The sequence below is a fragment of the Pipistrellus hanaki genome (genome assembly GCF_964339955.1).
Source record: "Pipistrellus hanaki genome assembly, chromosome: 2".
NCBI lineage: Eukaryota > Metazoa > Chordata > Mammalia > Chiroptera > Vespertilionidae > Pipistrellus > Pipistrellus hanaki.
Window position 1 is genome coordinate 48,111,730 of NC_140504.1, and position 22,247 is coordinate 48,133,976.

General features: G+C 32.9%; 1 protein-coding gene across 1 annotated transcript in view; it reads right to left on the reverse strand.

Moving 5' to 3' along the window:
* The window catches only part of ACAP2 (ArfGAP with coiled-coil, ankyrin repeat and PH domains 2), a 115,090-nt gene that overhangs the window by 25,539 nt on the left and 67,304 nt on the right, over window positions 1-22,247 (reverse strand). Inside the window, exons 10-13 of the mRNA XM_084871608.1 lie at window positions 17,301-17,413; window positions 8,483-8,534; window positions 6,601-6,701; window positions 5,892-5,997 (exon numbers count right to left, since the gene is read on the reverse strand). Coding sequence (XP_084727734.1) covers window positions 5,892-5,997; window positions 6,601-6,701; window positions 8,483-8,534; window positions 17,301-17,413 — 372 coding nt within the window. The remainder of the gene's footprint in view (window positions 1-5,891; window positions 5,998-6,600; window positions 6,702-8,482; window positions 8,535-17,300; window positions 17,414-22,247) is intronic.

A 22,247-nucleotide genomic window follows, 5' to 3' on the forward strand; every position in this document is an offset into this window, starting at 1 on the left:
GCCTTGGGGCAACTGGCAGGACAATGCGGGGGGAGAAGAGGGGATAGGGCACCTGTTTGCAACCACCTTTAGTTGGCCTGGGTCCTGCAGGCTGGGGGTAGCTCCCGCATTGAGCATCTGCCCCTTGGTGGTCAGTGCACATCATAGCAACCAGTCATTCTGCTATTCAGTCAATTTGCATATTAGGCTTTTATTATATAGGACTAGAGGCCTGATGCACGAAATTCATGCAAGGAGCTGGCCCTCACAGCTACAGGGACCTGCCTCGGCCCTCACGGCAGCCTGCCTAAGTCCTCACAGCTAGCTTCTTCCAGAAGGTCATCCAAAAGGACATCTGGAAGGACGTTCGGCTGCCCGGTCTAATTAGCATATTACACTTTTATTATTATAGATTCCTGCCAAAGACGCACAGCCTTGTGAGTAAACATCAGACAAACCCATACTAAGGGACATTGTACAAAATTAACTAGTATATAGTCTTCAAAACTATCAAGGTCAAGAAGGTCAAAGTAAGACTAAGCAACTATTCCGAACAGAAACCAAAGAATCATGATAACTAAATACCTGTGCTTCTGGATTATATTATTGAACATTACTGGGACTTAAAGATATTTGGGAATCAAGTGTTAATAATTTACCAATGCTCAATTCTTCGTTTTGATGGCTATACCATGATTATATAGGAGAATATCTTAAGCTGTGGAAAACACTAACGAAACAGTGAGTGATGGAGCATCATGTTAGCAACTACTCTGAAACCATTCAGGGGCAAAGTACTACACTTGGAACTTCTCTGTAAGTTTGAGATTATTTCAACATTTTTAAAGAAGAGATACAATCTTTTACTAGAACATGTTTGATAATATGGACTCATAAGCAATTATCATATGGGGAAAGAATCTCAATATAGTGCAGAAATCATTTGGTTTATTAGCAATTTCCTTCTATAAGCTAATGCTTTTGCACCTAATTAGAGAAGTGGAAAGCAAAGTACATTAACACAGCAGAACCGGTACTAGTCATTTCAAGAAACACAGGACTGAACATGACACCCATCCCCCATTCTTGTTCTTGGCTCATTTCGGCCTTGTACTCTGACTTGAAAGTTTACTGCATTATGTATTTTGCCTCTGTCACCATAAATGAGTAACCTCAATTCTTTTGAACCCTCCCATTAAGCTATCTTTACCAATTTTTATTTTATTTTTTAAAATAGTTTTTATAGGAAGAGGAAGGAAGAAGGGGAGATAAACATTTATGTGAGAGCGAAACATCAATCAACTGCCTTCTCCTCGCCTCCCTACCAGGAATTGAACCCAAAACCCGGGCAATCAAACTGGCAACCTTTCAGTGCATAGGACAACACCCAACTAATTGATCCATACTGGCCAGGGCTTTCGTCATCAACTTTTAAAGTTAGGTCCTATCTATACTGTAGTATTCATTTATTATAAATTTTATTGTGCTAGTAATTTCTACTAGGGTTCTAAAGCTCCTGGAAGTATTCTAGTTACAAACTTCACTGATTTTTAGGTCAGCCTTATCCCTCTTTGTCCATAACCATACTAGAGTAATAGGGGTTGTGGGACAAATAGGGATAAGGCTGACCTAAATTACTCTAATGTATTATTTTGCATAACCCAGTTATTTCAGCAATCCCACCAGCTTCTTTAAAATTATCTGGATGCTCACCTAATTTTATTTCCTTTCAAAAATGCTAAAAACTAGAGAATTTTTAAAAAGGCATTATCCAGGGCCTTTATTGGACAACGATGTGATCATTTTGATAACCACCAAAACAGTAATTATTACCCTAGCTAGTCTGGCTCCTTAGAGCATCAGCCCGAGGACCGAAAGGCCACAGGTTTGATTCCTGATCAAGGAATGGCACATACCATGGTTCAAGCCAATTCAGGGTAGGTGTGGGAGGCAACCAATCAATGTGTCTCTCCCTCTCTCTCTCTCTCTGTCTCTCTCTCTCCCCCTCCTACATCCCTTCCAATCTCTCTAAAAAAAATCAATGGAAAAATATCTTACAGTAAGGATAAAAAAAGAAAAAAGTAATTATTGTGATTAACTGGGACCCAACATATTTACAAAAATTCATGAGTTGCTAAATTATATCCAAAAAACTAAACATCTGTTCCCACTTAAGATAGCTAATAAATTAATCAAAGGTGGTAATTAAAAGCAAACAATTAAACATTTATTACAAAAACTAAACAGCTCCAGGTGATGAGGAAAAGATGTATTTCACATAAGAATACAAGTTAATAAATGTAAATGGGATGACAGAATTAGAAAATTGTTTTTCAATTTCTAATGAAATAGCAAACTGAGCTATACAACTATTTGATGAATAGTTGATAAGGGAGATTTTATGGGGATGAAAGTAACAGGAAGTAGATGTGTTATACAAAATAACAAAACAGATTGGAAACAAGGAAGGAAATGGAGGAATCACATTGCCATTTGTCAAATAGAGTATGTCCATTTCATCTTCACACAGAAGCCTGTTCTCAGGATTAGCAATCATTGCATAACCAAATATTGTGTCTCCTGTTGCAACATGAAGCATACACACAACCCATTATGTAATCTTAAAGCATGGAGACAATTAACCTGATCTCTTTATTAAATCATTGCTATGTAAAAAAGGGATTGCTCTAAATTTAAAGATTTGAGGAAGATAACCAGATGCAATTCTGGCATAAATAAGATCGTACTTTATACAAAAGGTTGTCAATAACATTTTTAAAACAACGGGGAACATTGAATATAGAATGGGTGATAGTAATTAAGAAATTACTATTAGGTGTGGAATGGCATAATGTGTAAACTACTTTTTAAAAACTTCAGTATTTTTGCATTAAAAACAAACAATGTTTACCCAGAAGAACAGGAATAACATAAATATGAGTAACAAAATTTTAGGAGCTGGAAAATCTATATATATAAAAGCCTAAGCGACCACAATAAGCGGAACAACCGGAACGATCAGAACAACCAGTCACTATGATGCACACTGACCACCAGGGGGCAGATGCTCAATGCAGGAGCTGCCCCCTGGTGGTCAGTGCACTTCCACAGCCAACCTTTCCCAGCCAGCCAACCTCCCACAGTCCCTCCCCTGGGCCAGCAGGCCCTGATCAGGCCCCAGGCTGGAACAGGGGTCAGGAGTGGATGAGAGCAGATGCAGCCCCTTTTCCAGAGGGGCTGAGGGCCGGCTCTCTCCTTGGGGCCAGCAGCCAACCTCCCATGCCCCATCCTTCTCCCTGGCCAGCAGGCCCCAATTGGCCCGCCATCTGCCAGCCACAGTGGCAGCACAGTGGCAAGGGAATGAGGACGGGGAGGTGGGGAACCATGTGGTGGCAGAGGGCTGACTGATGATGGCGGTGTTGGCATTTGGCGTCCATTCCTTCCGTGTCTGGCCTAGCGACCATCATCTCCGCTCCAGCCCAGCTCTGATCAGCCTGGTCCCAATTGGCTCTGATTGCCAGCTAGGCCTAGGGACCCCACCTGTCACAAATTCCATGTATCAGGCCCCTAGTGGGTAAATAAAGTAACTGAACAGACCAAAGCCAAATCTAAGGATGGCAGTAAGAAAAATCTCAACAGTTCACCAATTTACATCACATAATATTCAAAGGGCTCAAGGATTTAAACCAGTGATTTTCAATCTTTTTCATATCATGGCACAGATAAACTAATTACTACAATTCCACCCAATTCACAGGACACCAAAATTACTCTCTTTTTTTCAGATCTGAGAAAAAATAGGTATAATTTTGAGTCAGGCTATTGTGTTGGCTGTTACTATTTTTTTAATTATTATTTAACAATCTAAATAGTAAGGTGCTGTATATTTTAAAAATTCTTGTGACATACAGACTAAAAATCACAGATTTATACTATGTTAACCCTGGAAGTGGGGATAAAAGTTGGAGAAATGATTGTGTAAGAAGTAGTTAGCATCCAAGGTCCCCTCCCCAATTACATGCCAATTAGGGTTTTGCATCCTATTCATAAACACAAATGACTGAAAGTACATTCTCTGGTGAATTAAAACATAGTACCTGGATGGGATATACCTAAGAGGTGGAAGGCAGAGGACTAAATGAACGCAGACACACTGAATAGTGAGACCCCGAGTAACGAGCACCCAGTCAGTCCCTTACCCCTATGCTGGAGGTTGGTGGATGTTCTCTGGGGACTCATACCAGATGAAAGGACCTCAAAGTTCCTACCTCTGGTTATTCCTCAAAAAAATAAATGGTCCAGACTTGAGCAAAGTTCACAGTCAATGAAGTCCTAACTGTTCTCAGTGCTTCCAAAGAGGTTTTAATTACTGTATAATCATGAAAAAATTACCAGATAGCCAAGGAACCATGCCTCTAGAACAAGCATGTCAAACTCAAAGGCTAACATGAGCCAAATAAACGAGGCACGTGGCCCGCAAGTTTGACATGCTTGCTCTGGAACATAATGGTTCTCAACAATGCATGTACGCAGAAATCACGTAGGAATCTTTTTAAAATATTGATACGTGGGTTTCAACTGTTCAGTGGTAGACTCTAATTCTAAGATTTATTTTTTTAAAGCTCCCTGTGTTATCATAATGTGCAGTCAAGGCTAAGAACCACAGTTCAAACAATGCAGCCATGAAAAAGAACAGATTTACATGTATAAGCACTCAGCAAATAAAAAGAAAAGCTTGGAAATTAAATATATGCTAACAGACCTAAAATAAAGGTTTGGGAGATTATTAACTGAGTAAATATCTCAGAAATTAGAGCAAAAAGACACACAAAAATTAGAAAATCATAAGATTAGTGCAGAAATTCCAGGAGGGAAACCACCAGGAGAATTGGAGAAGAAAGCTACAAAAGATAGTACTGTAATAAGAAAGACTCCAATGGCAACACGGGACCCAAAAAACAATGCAGTTGAAATTCTTAAGAATAATTATTTCCAACCTAAAAATTCCACACTCAACCAAGCTATCAAACAAATATGATGACTGAATAAAGAAATTTGCAGACATGCATGGACTCACAAAAGACTCACGTTCAGGATCCTACCAAACAAAGTGGTGAGTTCTGTTTCTCAAGTCGCACTGATGGCCTTGCTCAAGGATATATAAACTCACTGAGAAGCTGAAGCCAGACTATGACCAAGAGTCCATGTTAAGCTTATCTTCTACGAAAGATTTCAACTAAGAGACAATTTGAGCCTTCCTGTTTTAGATTTTACCCTTTTTTAATTTTAAATACCTTTCACGTTCATAATTTTAATATTAATTAAAATAATATTTGGAGGAAATACTTGCATCAAACTATCTTATGTCAATATGGGATAATATTCAAATACAGAATTAAACCTATTTAAATATTAAAATAAAATGGTAGGTAAAGTCAAGAGAAGTAAACAAAAGAGAAATTAAATCTAGATTTTAAAAATAAACATATCAATAACAAAAATATCATCCTCTATAAAAAAAGAATGTTATGGGTGAAGGGAGTCAAAAGATGCAAACTCCAACTTATAAAATAAATGTCATGAAGATATAACAGTGTGGTGACTATGGTTAATAACACTATATAGCATATTTGAAAAATGCTAAGAGAGTAAATCTTAAAATTTCCTCACAAGAAAAATGTTTATTACTATGAATGGTGTCAGATGTTAACTAGACTTACTGTAGTATTTTGCAGTATATACAAATATTGAATCATTATGTTGTACGCCTGAAACTACAATAATATAAAGTTACTTGTCAATTATACCTCAATTTAACAAAATTTAAACAATGTTGTAATCATACACTGTTGCAATTAAAGTTAAAAACTTTTGACAATATATCATCTGGTATTGCAGTATTGTTTACTAACCTCTGATTCATCACCCTTCTCTCTATAAGCAGTAGCAATACTGGTCTGAACAGCCTTAATCCATGCCTGGCGCAGCTTTTCAGAATCTGCCTGAAGCATACAACTTCTAAAGGGAAATAACATTGTTTTCTCAGTCACTAAATTAACCAAAAAAGAATAATAATGTTTTTTTGCTGACTTGGTTATACAATAATTTTCTAACAAAAAAATAATCATTTCTGTTGAAAAATTTTATTTCATCTATCTTTAGGACATATTGTATTCAATAAGAAATCAAGGTATTAATGAAATAATTTACCTACTGGAAATAAGTCACCCATTCCTTCACATTAAAAAAAAAAAAAACTTTAATTTTACCATATAAATACAACACTTTTTTTCTATTGGATAGAAATATAAAATGATAGTTATAAAAATATCAATCTGATATATGAATTAACTTTATCATCCATGACAACTAAAAAGTTTTCATATGGCCACATTAATAATCTTTATAGAATTTAAAGAATATGATACTGGGTAGAAGTTACAGAAATTTCTGACTCTAATACCTATAATCACTAAATAATGAAATTTACTTTGAAGACATTTTTTTTTAGTTAGCACAGACCACCACAAGTGAAACAAATCTTTCTCTACTCTGGAACGTTCTTTAAAACAAGCTATAGAAATATAAAAGCCAATTCTCAGATTGTTTAGAACCACTCACTTTGTTGGAGAGACCACCTCAAAGCAGAATCGCCGTTCTATGTCTTCACAATGTTTCACTGTGCAAAGCCTTAGATCTTCCACCACCACAGTGGGGTTATCCTACAATAAGGAAACAGAACTCCCATATTTATCAATCTAAGTTATAATACTACTACCAATAATACTTATAAATGTTACTTGGAATAAGTGGTCTTAAAGATTTATATTTTTCTTAATTTAGAGACAAGTCTTACCAACATAGACATAACTAATAAAGGTAATTATACCCTGTTAATAATTTTACTGCCTCATAAAGTTGCTGTATAAGAATTAAATAAAATAGTTTTAATCTAACACTTGGCAGTTAATTAGTAGGTACTCAATAAATGTCAGCTTCTTGTTAATTTTCTTTCATATCCATTACGCTCCTGGTCTCTACTCACATGTAATAAAAACTACTTTCCTCCAAAAAAAGAAAATTAGCCTTTAATGAGTCAAGTTTTAAATAACTGAAAAGAAAACAGAAAAAGAAAAAGAAGCCTATATATCCTTCTTAAAATACTTACGAAAATGAAAACGGTTTTATCATTTCCTATTATTTAATTAAAAAAAAAAAACCTCAAAACCAAGTATCAGAATAGAAGAAACCATGAGCTAATTGTAAATTTCATATTGTGTCATCTCAAGAGTAAAGTGAATATTTCAAATTTACAATTGAATACATCATTTCTAACAGCGAACTAGATAAAAATCAAGTTACCAATTAACTCTGGTTCTTTTTTTTTTTTTTTTTCCTTAATTGGAGGGGGGTGGTAAAAGTATTTATTGATGTGTTTAAACTCTGTACATTCTCCACAGATCAGATTAAGGAGTTTGTAGGTAATGTTTATCTGTGCATAGTGGGAAGAGACATGAGTAAGGGAAAAAGAGGAAAAAAGAAAAAAGAAAGAAAGAAAAAACAACAATCACAGAGAAATAGAAATACACCACAAGATTCCAGAACCTTCAGAGAAAAAAAGAAAAAGAAAAAGCTGTGAGCATCAACATCTTACAAGTTGAAGGAACAAAGTCTCCAATGCTTTGCATGGTGTCTACAGACCATTTCAATATCCTCCTTCCACATAAAGTAAACTTCCCATGGTCTCCCCTGGGCCACTGTCACCTGCAACTGTAGTATTCTGAGTGAACATCAACAAGGTTGGTGACAGGAGAGGGAGGGCAGAGAAGTCAAGATATTGTGGGGAGGGAACAAGAATCAGTGCCCTCAGCGGGAGATGTCCAAAGAGGGAAAGATAGCATATTTGGACATTACTTGGGAGGGAAGTGAGCTGTCACATTCTCACACCATATGTAATTTCTGTATGCCTTTCCAATAAATAAAAACTCCTCATCCTTAAAATAAGGTGCAGGAAAATGAATATATAAAAAGAACATTAACAATTTAGAGGTTTTTATTTAACTTACTTCAAGGTTACATTTTAATGTCATTTCTAATATCTCTATATTATCATCAGTGGCCATAAAGCGTTATTTCTTAAAAGGCATCTTTTTCTACAGCCTCAAAGTAGTACTGTGGATTGGTTGTATTATTCTTGTCACACAAATGACAAAGAAACATGTGAAGTAAAAAGTATAAATCCTGGGACAGAAAAAAAAATCCACTTCAAAACTAAAAATTAAGAATTCAGGATTCAAAATCACTGCTTTTAAGTACTGAATGTGGATACTTCCCACTTCTGAACATTCTTGCTAGTATATATGCCCAAACATAAAACTAATAAACAGTAATTTTGCACATATCAATATTTATTAACTTAAATGCTTTCCCAAGCCAAACAGATAAATAACCAAAACTGGGGAGTCACTAGATTTTTCACTTAATTACTTAACAAAACACCTACCTTAAACTTTTTCTGGTAAACCAACTGATTGTTCTGTATTGAAAACCAGCGTCTAAATAAATACAAAATAGATTAAGTTTTTACCAACACATTTTATTTCAGTTGTTGTTAGAAACAAAATTTGGGAAAGCACTAGAAAATCAGTTTATAATAATTATGTTTTGAGAAGCACATTGTTTTGTTTTGTCTTATATAAATTGATGCCACTACAATAACTATTGAAAGTAAAGAACAATTTTTAAATGATAGATTAGGAAAGTAAAACTACTATATTTTGATTCATTTAAAGTCAGAAATTTAAATCCTAACAAAAGCTACCTTTTATGCTATCATCAAATAATAATTGTTTTAAAGTACAAGATTTTTTTTGAGGTTTCTCAAAATAACCAAAATCTTACCCCCAAAATAATTGCTCTTATTATAAAGTGGAAATAAGTTTATATTGTAAGTAAGACTATGTGTTTTGTAGATTAAAACACTGAAATTCATGGTGCTTGGTTTCAACCTGTCTGCAGGGAATTCAGCAAGTGATTTGGTAATAGTAAGCAAAATAGAAAATTAAATCATCATTTTACAATTACTATCAAGCAAGAAAGAACTGCCAATTCATGTGGCCTACTTTCATATAATCATAGAAACAGAATAATAAAAGTTATTATTAAAATGATTCATCAAAATATTTATATTGTTCTGCTCATTATTATAAATTATTAGGCAAATAATTTACTTGCAATCTTCTTTAGAAGACAAAGCTAAGCTACTTATGGCATATTTACTAATTCTAATTTATTAAAAGAACCTAAAACCTTACAAAAAAAAAATCACAGCCAAAAGCCATTCATAAAAGAAAGCAAAAATTCTCATCAAGCATGAAAGGTAAAACATTATTTGAGTCATTATTTTAAAATTAGTTTCATGTGAGATGATTTCTATTGTAAACATTAGTTATTAATCTATTAGCAGATAGAGATTCTACCTTTTCATTGATACTAAAAAAAAAAAAAGCACTAGAAATTATATTGAGACATATTTAGAATTTCTATTTTTAAAAATTAATTCTCCAAAGCTGAGGAAATTATTTTCTAATTTTAAGCTAGACAGATTGTTAGGTTTTCTTGCTACTTTAAAAAGGTATCACCTTTACCATTAATAGAAATTTGTTAAATTAGCATCTAGATAAAACCAAGTGGGTTGCCTCTAAATGCAAATCATCAAGAGGCAGGCTAGAAAAGGAAGAACTTCTGTGTTTTTTTTTGCTTTGGGACACATGGTTAGAAATGTTAAAGGAAAGACCTACAAACAAACAAAATGGTGCAGCCCTGCCACATGGGATAACATGCAATGGAAACAATCTCTGCCACTGACTGAAATGTTTTTTAAAAAATCACTTAAGGTAGTGTAAACTATATTAATAGAAATCCTTATGTTTCAAAGTAATCATCTACCTAATAAAAGAATAACATACTAATTGACCATACCTTTGTGTCGCCCACCAGCCAATAAGGAGTATGCAAATTAACACAACAAAGATGTCAGGTTAATTTGCATATGCAGGCGCCTAGTGGCTGGGGGCGGGGTGGGAAGCTTGCCTCACTCCAGCAGCTCTGAGCCTCTGGGCAGCATGGGAAGCTGGAATGGCAGCTCCAGCCAGAGCAAAGGTGGTGCCAGCAGCCAGGGGAAGGAAGGCCCATTCTTGCATGAATCTTTGTGCATTGGGTCTCTAGCCTATACATATATATAAAAGGCTAATATGCAAAGTGCCACCTCAGGAGTTTGACCAGGAGACTGGGAGTTCGACCAGAAGACCATGAGTTTGATGACTCGCTATGATGTGCGCTGACCCAAGGTGACACAGAACAAAGGAAGGCCCCAGTCGGAGACCAGAGGCTGGAGAAGGAAGGCCCTGGCCAGCACTGAAAGGCCCCAATTGTCTCTGATCGCCAGCCAGGTCTAGGGGCCCTGCCCGTGCACGGATTTGTGCACTGGGCCTCTAGTATTATATAACTTGATGAAAAACTACATAGAAAAATAAGTAGCCTAGCACAAAAGAAAAACACCCATACAACTATGTAAGCTTTTCATGCTTCTTAGTCTTCAAAAAACAAATTTATTTTGACCTGCTGCATCTTAGGAGTATAAGCTCTAAAAATAATAACAAAACATTAGATAAAAACATGGTTTTTGTCAGAGATCATTTCCTCTGGTTATGAACTTGATAGAAGATACATACTTCTGAAACCTAGTTCCCCTGTCATCTTTCTGTTTCTGGTGACTTTCTCATATCATCAGTTTTTGTACACTCAGGAAAAACACTATAAATTCATCTGAATTTGGCAACACCTCCTAAGGAATAAAACCATAATGTTATAAGTAGAAAAAATTTTCAATTACTAAGATTTGTATAGCCTATGACACTATCTCCCCTCCTCTACCATTAAAAAATAAGGGGAAAAGAGCTGACTGTACTCATTTACATTGATCCAAGACTTTAATCATATAAGTAAAATGAAATACAATTTTAATTGCTCTTTAGTTATTATTAACACTTTTATTAAAAGAAATGAGATAGTTCACATATTCCTCCAAGATATAAAAAAATACTTAATATTTTAGGTCACACTATCTGCAATTTGAAGGTACTTAAAAAAGGTAATTAAATAATAAAAAAGACAAATTTTGGAAAGCATTGTACTGATAATTACACTATATTCTATTCAGAAGCTGTCACAAAGCCAAAATAGAAGACAGTGTTTTAAAAAAGAAAATTTCTTGGTTCATTAAGAAAAATAAGATACAATTTTATATCTCTCTCAAATTGAAGTAACTCAATATAATAAAGATTTGAGACCAAAATATTATATCCATAAATATTATTAAATTGTAAAGACCAATAAGAGCTTTCCAGGTGACAAAATTAGGGGAGAGGGAAATATATATATATATATATATGCTTTTATATATTTTATTGATTTTTCATAGAGAGAAAGGGATAAGGGGATAGAAAGCCAGAAACATCAAAGAGAGAGAAACATCGATCAGCTGCTTCCTGCACACCTCCCACTGGGGATGTGCCCGCAACCAATGTACGTGCCCTTGACCAGAATCGAACCCAGGACCCTTCAGTCCACAGGCTGATGCTCTATCCACTGAGCCAAACCGGTTTTGGCTGGAAATATATATTTTTAAAAATAAATCAAGCCCTGGCCAGTATGGATCAGTGTTATAGCATCAGCAGGAGTACCAAAACGGTCTCAGTTCAATTCCCAGTCAAGGGATTGTACCTGGATTGCAGGTTCAATCCTGGGCCCCATCGGAGCAAGTGCAAGAGGCAATCAACTGATGTGTCTCTTTCACATCTTTCTTCATCTTTCTTCCTCCCCTCTCCTCCCTCCCTCCTACCCTTTTCTCTCTCTCTCTCTCTCTCTCATCTCTCCCCCCCCCCCGTCTCTCTTCCTCTCCCTCCCCTTCCTCCCCCCTTCCACCAATGCCTCACTCCCTTTCAGTCTCTCTAAAATAATTAATGCAAAAAATATCCTCAGGTGAGGATAAATAAATAAATAAATAAATAAATAAATAAATAAAGTATCTTTTACCCTATTTGGCCCAGAACTGCACTTGAAATCAAGAACGTGGGTAAATGTCAAACTTCTAAACTGGCAAAAGCTTTTTCACTAAAATTATTCAGGTAATGGATTCATGCACATATTCATATAGTTGTTAAACAGGTGAATATTTAACAAAATTAAAAGCTTGGAATGTTTATGCTCTTTTATTTCCAAATCAATTTTATTTTTCACAGGGAAAAAAACAAAATGATAAAAAAAGAAAATCTAAGAATTGACAGTATTTCTTTTCAACAAAACCAATCCAATTATTACCAAAGGAACTAATTCCTAGTTATTGTTTATTTCCCTTAAAAAATATATATATGTGTGTGTGTGTGTGTGTGTGTACTAATATATATATATATATATATATATATATATATATATATAAATATATATATGTATGTACTAATATATATAGTACATATCATATTACTCAATGTATAATCTTCTTTGAGTAACTATAAACACAACATATGTTCTTTTTCAAATTAAAGAAATTGAGGACATAGGCAATGAAAAGGTATAATTTCAATCCTCAAATAAGATGTTTACATTTTCTTCCCAATTAAAACATAAGAGACTGTATATCCATTGCAAGTAATCCAAACAAAATGCAGGTTAATTATGAGCTTTCTCGTGCCAAAGAAGAAATTGGAGTAAGGTAGGGAGTGAGGGGAAGGAAGCCATTTGGTACCTGATATGATCGGGCTTTTTCCTGTCATGTGAAAAAATGGGGCAGATTAAAACATAAGGGAAAGGTGGTAAAAGAATGAAACGCAAATGTGCAAAATAAGCAAAGGACTAGCATGATATGAAAATAAAGCAAGAATTAAAGGAACAAGCTTAAGCTTATAATCTAACAAAATAATCAAAAATCTGTTGCATTTTTTCACATAGTAAACATATATGCACTGTACAATTTATTCCAACTGTCAGGAATCTAAAAACTAATATTTCAGAAATATTTAAAAATTTGCTTCTAGAATTATGTTATATAAAGTTCTATAGGACTTAGCACACTCTACTATTATTTTCTGCCTCCGTTGTCAAAGCTATTAAATATAGATAGTACCTTTCTTCATCTTAACAATCACTATAGATATAGCTATGTAAACCTGATAAATAAAATCTTTTATAAGAAAAGTGGAATCACTAATTAAGAACTTCAGTGATTATAAAATATTATCAGCCAAATAAACTCACCCACCTGCTCAAACCCTTTTCATTAAATTATAGCAGACTCTACGGCCACACACAAGTAGAGTTCATCTTTAACCTACATATGTACATCTTATTTTTAAACAAAGTCACACAAAATAAAAATTTATATCTGTATTAGCAGCTTTAAGAAACTGTATAATACATTTTATTCCTTTAGCTATATTTTAATTTAACAAAGACTGAGCATAGCACATAATTATTCATAGCACATAATTTTGTTTTTACCAGCTTAAAGCTAAATAATTGTTAATATTTAATTATTTTCCTTGTTAATTCATCCTTTCTGAATTTGTCATTAAAAGTTAAAAGAGAAATATAGGTACTAGTAATCCATCTACTAGTTGGATTACTAGTACCATTTACTAGATGCATTACTAGTACCTACCTGTCATTAAAAGTTAAAAGAGAAATATAGGTACTAGTAATCCATCTCTATTTAAGTCTGAAGTAAAGCTGCCACACTGAGAAAATGGCCTGAAAATGAAATATTATTTTAGTAGATCTTACATGTTCTCAGAAAAATATATATATTATAGATGTATAAAAATCTTAAGACACAAAAACTAAAAATATCTGAAATCAACCAAAAACAAACTCAATAATTCATGAAACATAGGACATTTTCACTCCTTACTTTATTTCAACCACATCACACAAAATATGATCTCTTCAGTTAATTTCAGGTTATAGAATAATGCTGTCAAAATATACCTGGATTTTCTGAAGCGCAAGATCAAGTTTTAAAACTATCAGAATTCGTAGTCAAATTCACATTTCTCTCAGAAAGGAGATCTTTTTAAAAAGTTAATTTTGAAAATATTATATGCCACTATTCTATAAAACTACAAATAATGGTAAATTTGTGATTGGTACATATGGTGATTATAACAAAAAAAAAAGGTTCCCCTAAATATAATGCATGAACAATCAGAAACACACACACACACACACACACACACACACACACACACACACACACACAAATATAGACAGTAGGCAGGAAAATATTTGTTTGAAGAGTTGGATTCCTGGATTTTTAGAGTAAAGGCACAAATATCACAAATAGTCTTTTATTCGGAGGCTATATTATATTAAATCACCCTGGATAGAGAACTAATTCAAGAAGCAATTGGACACTATTCAGAAAGAAAATTATTTGTAGTACTTCCTGGGATTCAACTTTTTATAAAATACATAAGAAATTTAGATACATTCTAAATTTTTATAATTAAAAAGCAGAAGAAAGTCTAAATAATACTTAATAGATAACTCTTTCTTCCTTTTTCCTTTTATAGTTACAGGCTTGTAACCTAAAAAATACTTAAATCTTCTGTTACAAGGTTTTGACTTTTGCATTTGTTTGTGAGTTTTATTTACTGTTTATATGCTCTATTCCTACAAGTCTACTTTTTACCAGTGTTTTTATCAAAATGTTCTTTAAAAGTTCATGAAAATAAAATTAATTTGCGATCCATAATTTTTCCTAATAATGCAAATTGACTAGTTTCTAAGCTACTTTTTTTTCTTGTTAATCCTCCAACTTTCTTTTTTTTAAATTGTGACACTATTACAGATGTCCCCCTTAAGCTATTTTTTTAATGGCTGAAGTTGTATTTTGTTGTAACAAATATAGACTGCTTGAAATTTCCATATCAAGTTTTCAAAAATGCCAGATTTGGGGGCCTCAACTTTGTCACAAACCAGCTGTATAACCTTGAATGAGCAACCATCTCTCAGCACTTCCATTTCTTTACTAACAATTAGGGTGGTGAACTTTATGATCTATGATTTGAATTAATAAGTGTCATGCTATTACATATAGATAGCTTCTCCTTTATAAAGTAGTCTCATTTATAAAGATACTATTTTTTTTCCACTTTGCAAATGGTAGATTACATGTCTACAATTGAGAATAATTATTTCCTACTTGATTTTAGTTATATTTAATGTCTATGCTAATTAATATTCATGAAACAAAAAACAAAAATAAGAAGGTCCATGCTTAGATCAGAATTCAAATTTGCTAATGTACATTTTAAATTTTTTTTCTACTCTCCTAAATGACAATGCAATTTTCCACTAACACCGTACTTCATTTTGAATTCTGACATCATTTCTCACTGGAGTGCCGCATGAAAGTTCATTTCATTCTTCTTAATATAATGGTATAGTTTCTATGAATTTATTGGATTTTCACTATGTTAAACTTTAAGTAGATTGTTTTGTAATCTTAAGGTTAAAATTCAATTCTAACATTACCTCATGAAACTGAACTAGCTGAAATATCTTTACTATAAAAGTTTGATAACCACATTATTTTTATTTCCTACTCCGGCTATAGAAATATGCCAGGAAAGGTTTGAAAGATTATTGTCTTGGTTTTTACAGCTTAGTAAACAAGAGTTTTACTTTTTCATTTTCACTTTATTATACTCATAAAATTATTTCTAACTAGACCTTCTATATTCATATATTATTTATTTTTAAAGTTCTATATAATTCAAAGAGGCTTAATATTACATAAAATCATTATTTTTCCAGTTTATATTCATTCTCAGGTAAAGAAAAATAATTTCAAATAAAACACACCATGTACCACTTAAACATTTGGTAATACCAAATTCTTTGGAAATGCTCAAATTTGAAAATATCAATGAATGTTTTATCTCTATAACCTCATAATCCAAAAATCAGATTAAGTACACTAGGAACCCATTTTAATAAGCTGAATATTCAAGCATGGTCATTTCCATTTAAACAAAAATATATACTAAACTTACCAGGAACACTCTACTTATTTTGCTAATGTACATTTTTTTAAAATAAAATCTCCATCATTAAGTGAATTCATATTATGTTTAAGTAGATAATAAAATTTATATATTCAACTAATAATATAATAGGAAATCGATTAACTAGAACTCAATACTACTCTTAATTCAAAATTGTTCTGACTACTATCCCTTTTTTTTTTGCACAAAGATAGGCATACTGAATTAAAAAAAATTAAGTGACTGCTATTCAGAGGGATTATCCTGAGACAACCCAATCTTTTTTTAATGCCATAATGTCTCAAGTGATTTCACTTTATTATATTAATACATGGGAAAATACAATAAAATACTTTACACATTCATTCACTTAACAGAATTTACTGAAATAATATTTTATAGAAATAAATTTAGCAAAAAAAATGCAGAGTTTCTGGTAGCTATCAAGTTTAGAATAAAGGAGCACCAGCCGGACCGGTTTGGCTCAGTGGATAGAGCATCAGCCTGCGGACTGAAAGGTCCGGGGTTCGATTCCGGGCAAGGGCATGTGCCTTGGAGAGGAGGCTGATCTATGATTCTCTCTCATCAATGTTTCTAACTCTCTACCCCTCTCTTCATCTCTGTGAAAAATCAATAAAATATGTTTAAAAAAAAAAAAAGAATAAAGGAGCACCAGCTACCATACACAATTCACGTAAGAATAATCCCATTTCCTAAAACTTAATTAAAATTATTGCAAAGATCAGAATTAATTAAAATTATTGCAAAGATCAGAATCACCTTGTTTAAAATTCATAAATAAACACTAAGTGAAAATATACAAAACATCATAGAGAACAGAAAATCAAAGGGGGGAAGAGTTCACTTGACCTATTTACCCATTATATGCATTCAACACATGATTTGTAATCAGATCTATTTCCTAATAAATATGAGGGGTAGCTCAAATTGAAAATGTCCTTATTGTAATAGTCTAATCAGTATAGACCAATCACTATAAAAACTCCCTTTGCTTCCTCCTTTAAACTTTAAGTTAGTGTTGTCATTTTTCACTTGCTTCTTAAGGTCCCCTTTCCTAGAAGGGCATCTTATCTTCAATGAAATGGGTTCAGGAAAATTACCATGAACTATGAATTTAGAGAATTATGAAGGAAGGAGTTGTCAAATCACAGGAAAAGTTAGAAGACTGAGAATATGGAAAAATTTGAAATATATTACCTGTTCCAAGTTTTGAAGGCATTGCTGGCTCGTTTGAACAGATATCCTTCCATAACAATACCATTTGCAGCATCTACATTATATTCTAACTTAGAATCATCACTGGAGAAATCCTAGACAAATAACACAAGAAATTTTATATGATTTGACTTAAGTTGCTAGACAACAAATATATCCTAGAAAAACAGCTCAAATGGTAGAAAAACTTCTCATTAAGATAGTTACATCAACAATAGTCATAAGAAAGGGGGAGACCTAAATGTTCAATAACAGAAGAATGTATCAACATATTAAATAAAGAATTTCAATTCAGTGGACTATTATGCAATAATTGTTATGATGATGATGACGACATAAAAAATAGGTGATTATATGAAATATACCTGAAAGAGAAAACAAAACAATATAAACTCTATACACACTGTGACTAAAAACACAAAATAATATGTATACCAAAAAATAAACAAACAACTAAATATTATACAGGGTGCTATATTTAAAGTGTTTTCCTTTTTATCAACATTTTAAGGTGATGTGTGTGCTAACTATTAAAAAGGGAATATAGATACTTTTAAATGGTATTACCACTATTTTCTAATTATATTACTATCATTGTAGTTTTTTAATCTGATAGAAGTAATAATAACTTCACTATATGGGAGTAATAAAATAAGATAAAGGCATTTTGTCCTAAAATAAATTTAGTCTTACGAAGGAGAGCCACAGTCTAAAGTGGGCATTTCAAGTTCTCTTTTTTATGAGGACTATAGAATCATTCATAACCTTCTGTCATTCTAATCTTCACTTTTATACAATTCAAACTTTAAATTCATCCCACGGATTCATGAAATATTAAAATCATAAATCCCACTTTAAATTTTTTCCTGATAAACTTCCAAAGTAGTCTGATAAAAATCCAAGATTGCTGCTGTCCCCAAATTTAAAACTTCAAAAATCAGTCTCAGTAATTTCAAAAGTACTCTAGACCAATGATCAAAATTAGAATGTTATCCTATTAGGCAGTAGTAAACTTTCTGTCTTGAGAAAGATTTTGACAAAAGCTGAATGAGCACCTGCCAAGATTGCTGGACATGGAGTTTCTGCACTGAGGGAGAGGCAGAGTGAGAATCAACTAAGGCTTCCAAATCTGCGTCTTCAAAGATGGAAAAAGGAAGTAAACTAAAATCAGGATTATAAACAAAATCCACCTGACATGTCTTAAAATTAACCCATAAGAAGACATGATAATACAAAATAATCAAATGAAACAGAATCTATAAATGAATTATTACATTTATTCCTATTTTTTCTTTGGGAAAAAATCAGGGAAATTTTAATTCCTTGACTTAAAATTTCTTTGAGGCTATACTTTATATAATTATGCAGACAGGATTAAGTCAGCAATAGTTTTAATTGAGTTTCATTTGTAACATCAGCAGTTTTTTAATAACCCTGATGCTATCTAAAATATCAAATAATACTTCATTGAAAATGTAGTACATTTGTAGTATTCTAATTTTCAATTATATTTTTGAGGTAAATTAAGCCTTAAATTTCATTATTATTAATATCAAATTAATATTTTATTGTACTTAAAACGAGACAGATTATATTATTATATAATGAAAGTAACTAATCATGTTGGATAAGATATATAATATTAGCTTGTAAATATATTGATGAGTGGACAAATCAGAAAGGAATACTCAAAGGCCAAAGACTGAGTGAAAATTGGAAGCCAAAGAGGTAAGCAGAGCAAGGAAGCTAGCTTTCACCTTAAAGGCATTGGACTCATCCGAAGGACTTGAAGCTTTGGTGTAGGGCCCAGGGAACAGAAGGCAAGAGTAAGGTTGGCCAATAAAGGGAATCTAACAGAAGCTTTCCCTTTTGAAATTGCAAAGAAGACAAGAAGGAACATCATTACCACTTTGAGTTGAGATTATGATGGATGTTTTAGCCAGCAAGATAACAAACAAAAAGCAAAAGATTAGAAAGGAAGAAATGAACTATCATTATCTGCAGATGATATGACTTCTTTATACACAGAATATCCAAGATGTACACAAAGAATCCAGAGACAAATTAGTATTAAAAAGAATGCAACAAGATCACCGGTTATAAAATCAATACAGAAAAGTTCATTTTACTTTACTATATACAAAAGTAAACAGTGAAAAAAAAATAAAGATAATATTTACAATAACATTTGTAATACATGTATCTAGGAATAAATAACAAAAGATGTATAAGAAAATTATCAAAATTTATGAGGGACACTAAAGAAAACTTAAGTAAATGAAGAAAATATTTTAATCTCATGGGTCAGAAGACATTATAGAAAAAAGATATGAATTCTTCCCCAAATTGATAACAGATCTAATGCAATCTCTCAATCAAATTCCCAAAAGCAATTTTTATGATACATGAAAAGATACTTCTGAAATTTAAATGGAAATGCAAAATTTAGGCAATTCATTTTTGAAGAAAAGAGAGTAGGAAGCTTTACTTTGTCAGATATAAGAGGTACTATATAGCTAAAATATTTAAGACAACAGAATACTGGCACAACTAGCGCACAAACACACACACACACACACACAATGAAGAAGAGAACCTGAAGCCAGCCTCTTGTATATGGAAATGTGACATATAACAGAGAATAAAACACAGAAGAGCAGGGAAAGAATAAACTTTTTAATAACTGATTAGCTATCAATGTGAGACAAAAAAGGAAACTGGATCTCTACCTCACACCATACACAAAACCCCAATTACAGATGGATTAAAGATCGAAACATAAAAGGCAAACCTACAAAAACACAAGATTATACAGGAAATATATCGTCATGATCTTGGGTTGGGAAGGATTTAAGCAAGACACGAAAAGATACACACACACACACACACACACACACACACACACACACAACCATAAAAGACTTTAAAAAAAAAAACAACTTGTGAAAATCAAAAACATATATCCTTTTAAGGATATAGTCAGAATATATGAAGACTATGATCAAGTTAGGCAACCTAATGGAAAAATGGGAAAAAAGACTAACAGACATTTCAAAACAGGATATCCAAGTGACCAGAGACATAGGGGAAGGTACTCAAGCTCATTTGTGACTAAAGCATACCTTATAAATTAAAATGACAATGAGATGTCACTATCTACCCACCAAAATAGGCACATACACAAAAAAATTCTCACAATACAATGAGGTGGCAAGGAGCAATGGGAATTCTCATACAGTGCTGCCTGATGGAAATGATGTAACATTTTGAAAAATAGTTTGCATGAATTGATTATGCATAGCATCTTTATTTCTTTAACTGATTAACTTCAATTCTTGAAAATCAAAATAATTACATTAGTCATACTTTCCCTTAATTTTTAGTTGACTGGATCTTTTTTCTTTCCCCCCCTTTTTATTTTACCTGTAAGGCAGCCTTGTGTCAGCATTTAAGGGCAGAAAAAAAGTAAGTATATATGTTTATAATGAGCAAAAATAGCATTACTTTCTTTAAAGGAAAACAGTAATATACTATTACTTAAAATCAAATAAATTAATTTTAAATTTAATAGTCTACTAACTTTGAATTGTGTACATAATAGGGAAAGACATTAAAAGATGCATAATATTAATCAAATAGTTCATTTTAAGCAAACAGCTGTGTTTCTACAAATATCATAACCTCTTGTTTTAATTAGAAATGATTGGTCCCAAATTTTTAAAAATCTTTCCATGGTAATGTCATTTAAAAAAGTTACCCAACCCAAAGTAATTTAACCTTTAACAAAAACAAAAGATGAAATTAGTCTTACTAGACTAGACTATAGCTAGAAGTAACTAATTTAAAGATGGGGTGGTAGACAATATTTCTCTTTGAGTATCAATAACCCATCACCAACAAAATTTTCCTTACTTTTATTACTGATTTCACTTTCTTTTTTTTCCCCACTGACATGTTCTATGTCAGATCTAGTTTACTGGTATTTTAAATTCTAAGTCAACCATAACAAAAGTTGATTTGATTGCTCAACAACAAAGGAACAGATTCCTTTAAAGCAATGCTAGAAGGCATCTTTTTTTTCCTTTTAGGGGAAAGTACAAACCCAGCCCTCCACTTCCACAAATTATTTAGCTGAGTTTCCCACATCTGGGATAATCTCAGGTGTTAGTAGATCAGGAATGTGATCCAAAGGCCTCACCTTGGGAAAACCACCTTCATAGTTAGGGCAACTGCCTTGACAGGACAGAGGCATCTTGTCATATGCTTGTATTATTATTATTATTATTATTATTATTATTATTATTATATTCAACCTATAATTCTCTCCTTTTGTTTTCAGATTACTACACAAAAAATATCACTGACTATGTAAGATAAATATCATTAGGTTGAATTCCAGATTTGTAATATTCAAAGCTTTTAGCACACAGAAATAAAAACTGGTTTCATACTTAAATTTTCACTTAAAAATATATTTCTCCAATATCAGTTTAGCTAGGCTTAGGCAAATTAACAAAAAATGCAAGTGGAATTTCAGCATCACATTAAGATGGGAGGGTGCTGCCTTACAGTGCTGCCAGATGGGAAGTCCATAATACCCAAATCCACATTGATGCTGAGGTGTACTCCACCCCTACCTACCCACCCACATTCCCAACCCAACCCCACCACCACCACCACCACCACCACCACCACCACACACACACACACACACACACACACACACACACACTTCTACAGGGATTGGTAATAGCCTACCTGAAACTATAGTGTTTTAAATTCTTACTAAGGACACTTTTAAATTAGTTAAGGCCCTAACAGATTGATGTTTTTGCAAACTGGTTCAAGAGCATGGTTTCAAATATTTTTATGTAAAAGAATAATAAAACAAATGCCTGGACATCTGAAAAATATTTTACTTTTCACAAA